This window comes from Alligator mississippiensis, chromosome 1 (assembly GCF_030867095.1).
Source record: "Alligator mississippiensis isolate rAllMis1 chromosome 1, rAllMis1, whole genome shotgun sequence".
Lineage (NCBI taxonomy): Eukaryota > Metazoa > Chordata > Crocodylia > Alligatoridae > Alligator > Alligator mississippiensis.
The window spans coordinates 255,943,429-255,951,274 of NC_081824.1; the positions used below are offsets into that span (position 1 = coordinate 255,943,429).

The 7,846-nt window shown below is 44.8% G+C and overlaps 1 protein-coding gene across 1 annotated transcript; it reads right to left on the reverse strand.

Moving 5' to 3' along the window:
- Nucleotides 1-321: 321 nt before the first annotated feature.
- On the reverse strand, nt 322-7,403 carry C1H3orf38 (chromosome 1 C3orf38 homolog). The gene is made up of 3 exons (XM_006259381.4): nt 7,242-7,403; nt 4,635-4,855; nt 322-2,292 (listed from the first exon to the last, which is right to left on the reverse strand). The coding sequence occupies exons 1-3, from the start codon at nt 7,372-7,374 to the stop codon at nt 1,717-1,719; spliced, it is 930 nt and encodes a 309-aa protein (XP_006259443.1). The 5' UTR covers nt 7,375-7,403; the 3' UTR covers nt 322-1,716.
- Between the last annotated feature and the right edge of the window lie 443 nt (nt 7,404-7,846).

The following is a 7,846-nucleotide window of genomic DNA, read 5'->3' on the forward strand; positions in this document are numbered from 1 at the left end:
AGAAATTGAATCATTTTGTTCTAGCTCCCTAAATTCTTCTAATCTCTCTTCATGTTCTATGAACTGTGTGTAGGCTGCTCCAGAAAGTACACATGACCATTAACTATGCTATAAAGTAGGTGTCTCAGTTATTTTTAAGATAAAGAAATTTAATTGAATTATGCCACTTTCAAAATTGAAGTCACATTTATAAATTAACACATTTAGAAACAGTTATGAAGCCAGAAAAAGTGCACTACTGCCAGAAAGAAGAAATTTACTTAAATAACCATTCAAAGAGTTTGCAACTACACATAACTTGAAAAAACAAACAAACACCTGTTTAATTTTTTGGCTTGAAAGCTAATTCTTCTTTATTTCAAAAGAGAAAGCTATAAGGCATATCAACACTTTTACCCACCATCCAATGAATACCATTTCCAATGAACCTTGATTTAGCTATGCATACAATGAAACTGATCCATAGGAATTTAGGAAGTTGAGCTGCTTATATTTGTCATAAATTAGTAACCAAAAAATCCTGAATTTCTCTGTAGTCCAGCAGAGGACATTTTAATATACTGCCTTTTACTCAAATAGTTCTTGCAACATTTATTTTTTGTTAAGGGGACAAAACATTAAATTCCTTGTTTGTAAAAGAATTCTAGAAGTTTTTGGATGCTGTGTAGTCTTGCATTGCAATTACTCTTGGCAGGGATATCACAAACCTACCTGGAAAAGTCCACTTCAGTTTCTAATTTCCTTCTATTACAAAAATAGATTTATATCCAATCTAATAAAGCAGCTATAACTGAATACAATTCTTGAATTTATGGAATTCAATATGGAACAATATGGAAAAATCATCACTTAAAGTAGCACATTAACCTCTGCTGTAAACTACTATACAAGGTAATAATAAATTGCAGTATCAAAGCATTTGCTTCACGTGAAGATGTAGCAAGCAACTCAATTGTGGAGAGTCAGTGCTGAAAAGGGATGCATTTGCAGCCTTTTTGAGCAGGAAGAGAAGAGATGAAGGGGTTAATGTTGCAATGAATTAAATGCTACTGAAAACTGTAAAGTAAGTGGCAGCACTGAAAACTTTTGATTCAAAATAAAAAAAGCTTTGACAAGACCACTGCCAGTTTCCCACATCACCCATTATGGTATTTATATCTTTTAGGTTTAAAAGACAGTAGTCCTCCATAACTGTCTGACTACTCCACAGACTGCCAACACGACTACTGATTTTGTTAGGTAGTTACTGGCACAGTAAGAAATTAGACCCAGAATTCCAGTTCATTTTGGGCAGCCACCCAACGGCACTATTTTTCAGTTACCATCTTAGTACAACTTGAACTGGTTGCCTGGGGAAAATCTCCATGTGCTACTACTAGTCCCCAAGCCATCCAGTACAAATATGCCAAAACTCTAAATCCCAATTTTGCCATGCATTTTGTAAGTGGGAGACAGAGAAGGGGAAAATGAACAAACAAATAAAAAATTACTTGAACCTGAAGTAACTCTTTGAATGTGTTTTAGTATACAAAGTGAGTACCCAAACACAGTAGGGAATCTCATAGTATATTTTCCTCAGTACTTTGGCTTGTCATCAGCTTAGCAATTCTGACTCAAGAAAGAGACAAACCCTTTGCATGTGTAAGTATGCACTAAACAAGCACTGTATTCTTTGTTCAAACAATCCTTTCTTTCCCAGTTCTGTAAGCACACTGCTCAGAATTTATAAGTTTCAATCAAGTGCAGTTCTTTTCCATCATACAGTTCCTGTAGCTGGTTAGACTCAAACTTTATGGAAGGCTTTTGAATTTGTGTCCCAGGCTCCAGGGCATTCTGTCCAAAGATTTTAAGATTCACAAATTTTATTTTCCAAGTATTTGCTCTAACTGGGCAACTAATGAGTCCAAAGATTTGTTCAAAGACACCCAAACATATATTGCCTCTGTGCACTGTGCCAGCAACTGCCACTACTACTAGCCCATAAGGAGACTTTGCACATTTCAATCCACCAGCATCAAAGTTGGGATTCAACAAGAGATATTCTTCTTTCACCAATGAGAGTAAACGAAGGCTGACTAGTTCTGCACCGTTATATTCTTCTGTGCTTTGTTCTAATGTATTGTAATAGAATTTCAGCTTGGCATCCTCCCAGAAATGCTGTGGCCCCCAACTTTCTTCTGATTGTCCTCCCAAAGGATGCTGAGCGTTCAAAAGGTCGAAGAACCACTGACAGAATTCTTCACCCAGACTTTGTAAGTCATCTTCCTCTTGCTTTTGTCTCTGCCCATCGATCTGCAATCAAGCAAAACATTTTTAAACACAGCAAGATTTTATGTTAATGTACACACACAGTTCAGTTTTATACAGCTCAAGATAGTTTTGTGAACTAAAAATGTGTTTCCTATTCAACACATTCCTGAAATATTCCCAAATCAAAAAACTTAAGAAAAAAAGAAGTGAATCACACCCCAAACTCACTAATTCAACACTGACTTCAAGATTCACCACACCTGCCTGCAGCCTGTGCAAGACACCCAAGCAACCAAAACTATTGCTACACAGATATCAAGCCAATGGTACAGCTCACACCTTTGTTGTTTCAGAAAAGAAGCCCCATTATATAGTCATGGATTCTGAATTTCCCCTCACACCATGAGTTACTCTTACAGGATAAGGCTGAGACACACTGAGGAGATGGGAGAGGAAATGTTGCACAGCTATTTGTAGGGCTGTGCACGTACCTGCTCCAAAGCTAAAGAATACTTCAGGGTCCAACACTGTTATTACAGGACCCTTTCACCAGAACTAAATCTGTAGGGAAAAATATTTTAAAACAATCGCCAGACAGTTGCACTTCCTGCCAACTATAAAACAGTCTGAACGGCTAGAACACCTCCTTGCACAAAAGGAGTTAGATTTGTTTAAAATCTCAAGACAGCAGAGACAAACAAAAGAGCACAGGACTGTTAGAACTAGATTCTCTATTCCATTTGCTGCACATCTTGGGCAAATCACATAATTTGTTTTTCTAATTTCCCATTTTACAGGTGAGGAGTGGCACTGAGTGTTTTCACAAAGCCCTTCCAAGACTACTGGGTAAGAAGCAACAAAGTACCAACTCCTCCCCTCCCCCCAAACAAATAATACACTGGCCCAGAGGATGATTTTCCTGAGGCTGCCCAGCAAGACTGCATCTTTTGGACCCTTTGAGGTCATGTACACAGCAAGTAGAAAGAAAATATAGTCAAGGAGACCTCCTTAACTCTTATTTTATGCAAATTCTCAAAAAAAGATTATATCAAGTATTTTTTAGTCAGGCAAAACCAAGACTAGCCAGTGTTGAAAAAGCTACTAAAACTAAAATTTGATTCTTTAGAAGCTGTCTAATCACTAGGTGCGTCTACACAAGATGCTTACTGCACAGTAACCTAATAACACTGCACAGTAGTGTGCTGGGTAAAAACTGTGATAATACACTACACAGTGTTATTAGTAGGGGTGCACCAATAAAGATTTTTGGGGATGATACTGATAGCTGATATTTAAGGAAGCATATCATCCAATACTGATCCAATACAGCTGCCTCCAGCTGGTAAGTCTGGTGTGGTGGGAGGGGAGGGAAGGGGCATATTAATGCCCCCCACAGTGAGGGAGGGGGCAGGCGCTGCCCAGGTGGGACTGGGGGGCGGGAGGCAGAGTCATGGCTCATAGCAGGGAGGTGACTCCTGCCACTGCTTGCACTCCAGAAGGGAACAGGGGGGAGAAGGCATGTGCCTCTCAAATTTGCGCAGGGTGGGCTGCAGCCAGGGCCACGTGGGGCTCTTCTCAGGGGGCTGGGCTCGGAGCGGTCGCTAGGAGGATGCTGCCATCCATCCCAAATTTTGCTGCTGCTCTGCTCCCACTGCTGCTGCTGCCAGCTGCCCTGGCTCTTCTTGGCTCATGGGTGGCAGCAGGGTGCTTAGCTGGGGCTACACCAGGCAGCTGGTGGTGGTGGCACTGGGAGCGGAGTGGCAGCAAAATTTGGGGTGGATGCAGCATCCTCTCAGTGCTGCCAGTGCCCACTCTGAGACCAGCACTGCTGAGAAGAACCCCACGCAGCCCCGGCTGCAGCCCGCCCTGCCCAGATCTAGGGGACACATGCCCTCCCTCCCCCCCCCCCGTGCCCTCCTGGGATGCAAGCAGTAGTGGGAGACTGCCTCCCCCCCCTACTGGAAGAGCAGCAACTCTCTCAAGATAAACTTTATGTCTATAAATGCTGATAAGAGAGGGGTGCCCTTGTGCACTGCTGCCATCTGTCGCCAGGCAGATTGAAGGAGCTTGCAGAACAAGCTGAGATGTGTGCAGAGAGGCTCCTTGGCTGTGTAGCATCAGTTCTGCAAGCTATATTCTTCAAAGGTTCAGCACTGGAATATCTATTCAGGCATTGCCAAGTAAGATTTTCTACCAGAAGCACAAACCTGGGAGAACTCTCCTGGTTATCTGGACAAATGTACCCAGCCCAAGCCAAGACTCCAATTCAGTGTAAACATTTTTTAAAAAGAAACATTCAGTTTATCAGATAAATTTAAATACTTATAAGCATAAGTATTCTGCAGTATTAGATGTTCCTAAGTCCCTCAGAAGAGAGCACTGACCTTTTTATCGAATTTAACATCCTTTCTTTCCGAGGGTTTATCTGACAGCTGCTGGTTCCAGTACTGCTTTGCGTAATGGATGAGCTGGTGTTTCTCAGAAGAAGGAGGCACCGCAACTCCTTGTTGTGCCAGGTACTTAAAAATTATCTCCCGATACACCTTCCTTCGCTTCAGCAGCTCTTCTACACTCTGACTGTAAACTAAAATGGCATGAATGGCTTCTGAAAATGAAAGAGTTGAGTTAGCATATGCTTCTCCTAAAGACAAAATCTGTTCAACCTCTCACTCCACTTTAAACATTTTAAATATCAGCACATTTTTATCACTGCTGATGGCCAACATCTCAAACTCATGCCTATAATATATTAGGGTCATTCAATAAGCTGCATGCAAAGTCTGAAACCTATTCGTAAACTAAGAAGCCTAAAACAGGGATTGAAGCTTGGATGAGCAATTTGATGCTCAAATCAGACAAGACAGGGAGTTACATACAGGCTGTGGAAAAAAGGCTTGAAGAAACAGCATAAGCCTGATCAAGCACTTTGGCTGAGGAATCTGAACAATACAATCTGAAGAACTACTTACTTCTGGATATCCACGTATCACTGACTACCAAAGGCTTTTATTATTTGAGAATGTCAAAAAGGACACACAACCTTTATCCTGCATATTTTTCTTGACACTTCCAAATGGAGATGACTAATGTGGTACTAAACATTGATACTCCAACCACTTCAGGAAATGCCAAAAAAACACTTATTTCACGTACAGAGAACCTAACAAAAGTGTGGCGTGCCCTAACAATTCATTTTGTAGAAATGTAAGTTGTCTCTCCTGCCATGATCTATGTAGTCAAGGAGAAGAATTTAGTAAGATAAAAGTTTTCTTATAGGCAACTTATTTTTCCTGAATAGATGCTTTTCTGTGTTGTTAGTGTGACAAAGTCCTTTAGAATACCAAGATAATCTTCTAAAGTTTGTTTGCTCTCACCAAGTTCCCTGTTTATTTGATCCAGTTTACAGATCACAACATTTTGGTTAAGTGTCAGTCCTGCTTATTCAAAATGGGACTTTTTAAGGAAAAGCTGATGCATGGAATAAGAGACATTCAACAATGAAGATGAAAGAATCACAACCTGGTCATTCTACTGGCAGTAAGTAGTAAAATGCACTCAGTGGCCACATCCAGATGAGTGTGGACATGCAGTATGTGGCCCATCCACGGTGCCACACACAATACATGCAGGTCATCCCTGCACTATTTTGCAGCATGGGGGGGGGAAGGTTGTTGACCCCAGGAAATCCCAGGATCAAAAAAATCTGCACCTTAAGAAGCAGGGTGGTACACATGGTGGCAGCGAGTGCTGCCCCAAACTGTAGCCTGTTCAGCCTGAGCCACACTCCAGCTGCTGGCCAGATTCTCTGCTGCAGGAGCACTGTGGCTGCAGCTTCTGGAGGCCCCCCAAGTAAGGCTGCTGGCCCCAGCTTCCCCTACTCCACCTGGGGTAACCTGCCACGTACCAGAGCACACATGGCACAGGCATTCCCCAGGGACAAGTGGCACAAAGTGTGTCCCTGGGGAAACATATGTTTCCACTCATCTGGGTGTGGCCAGTGAGGTTAGTCTTCGACCACTAAAAAAAAAATTAAGGTTGATGGAAGTACAAATAAATGTTCTGTGCGTACAACAAACAAACCAAGTCAAGGAGAGCCACTGTGCCTAGTAGCAAGGTGGCACTTTAAAGTAACCAACTTTATAGATATTAGAAATACTTGATTCCATGAAACTGTCCTTCAGTTGGGAGATAAGACAACAGCGGTTCCCAGCCTCAGGTTGGGACCCAAATAAGGGTTGCAGGGGCAATGCTTCCAGCAGCAGGTCGCAGCAAAAAACATTTGAGAACCACACTAATACAGACTGAATATTGGCCTTTAAGCCCAGTCCATTCTAGTTTTAGCTAATATTACATGCCTAGCAGCTCAATTCCATTTCAAAAGAAAATGAAAAATGTATATAAAAAATGAAGCTGAGCAAGACCCTCAGTGAGGCATGCCAGCTTCAAAATGAAAAAAAGCATACAAACTTTCCAAAATGTTAGCTAGACAACTTTGTAAAAGACATGGACTTATAATGCAGAATCTGGCTAAGCTGATGAATGTGAAGCATAGCCATGATTTAAGGCTCCTTTAACTTAAGGCCCGAATGCACAAATGCAATTCAGGTAACAGGCATGTAACAGGCAGCAACCTGAAATGTGCGTGTATGTCAAGATCCAAGTTCACAAAGTGCAGGATGAAGTTGCAGAAACCAGGGGCTGCCCTACCAGGCAATAACTCATGTAAGGCTGGACTGTGCGAGGTGTTCCCTCCAAAGTTAAAGGCACAAGTTGCTCAGGCCAGGAAAAGAAACAGGAGCCAGAGCTGTTGCACACGCCCCCGCCCGGCTCCCTCCCCTTCCCACGTAGACAGAACCACGGAACTGCAGCACCGCGGAGCCCAGGGAAGCGGACACCGCTCATCCCTGCGCACGTCCCTACGTCACCGCGCCGGCGGCCCCCACAGCTCCGCCCCCACCCCACTACGTCAGCGACAACACTCCCCCCCGCACCTTTGCGGGACTCGGGCAGCACCAGGCGGTTGGTAACAGTGTCCGACAGCGCCAGGAGGTCGTCGGTGCCGAGGAGGTCGAGCAGGCCGCGGCAACCCGCCTGCTCCCGCGAGCTCAGCCCCAGCGCCGCCATCTTCCCCCGCCCCCTTCCTTGCCGCGCCCCGCCGCAGCCCTAGCAACCGTGCGAGGGCGCTTCCGCTTCCGGCGCGCAGAAATAAGAGGCCCGCCGCGGCTCGCGCCGCAGAGGGAATGGGGCCCGGCGGGGATCTGGCCGCGCGCCAGGGCCTGCCCTAGGCCGCGTCAGCCCGGCCCGAGTGTGACGCCAGGGCTGCCGGGCAGCTTCCGTCTGCGCGTCTGGCCGCCCACGCCTGTCTGTGGGTCCGCACACCCATCCTATTCCCTCCCCTCTTCTGCCCACATCATCTGTCCGCCCGCCTGGCCTTGGAGCGGAAAAGCCGTCCGTCCCTCCAGCCCTATGGTAGTAAAGGACAGCAGTCCATCCATCCCGACCTGTAGTTTCATAGCTGCTAGGGCCTGGAAAGGACCTTACAGATCACCGAGTCCAGCACCCCCCCCCCCCCCCCCCCCCCGCAGTCGGGCGGGAA

What these genes read in the sequence shown, in the direction of transcription:
- C1H3orf38 (XM_006259381.4), bottom strand. Translation starts at nt 7,374, where the DNA reads ATGGCGGCGCTGGGGCTGAGCTCGCGGGAGCAGGCGGGTTGCCGCGGC. An exon ending in GCTGCCCGAGTCCCGCAAAG is followed by an intron (nt 4,856 to 7,241) that starts GTGCGGGGGGGA and finishes TTTCATTTTCAG; the next exon opens with AAGCCATTCATGCCATTTTA. An exon ending in ATGTTAAATTCGATAAAAAG is followed by an intron (nt 2,293 to 4,634) that starts GTCAGTGCTCTC and finishes GCTTGATTGCAG; the next exon opens with ATCGATGGGCAGAGACAAAA.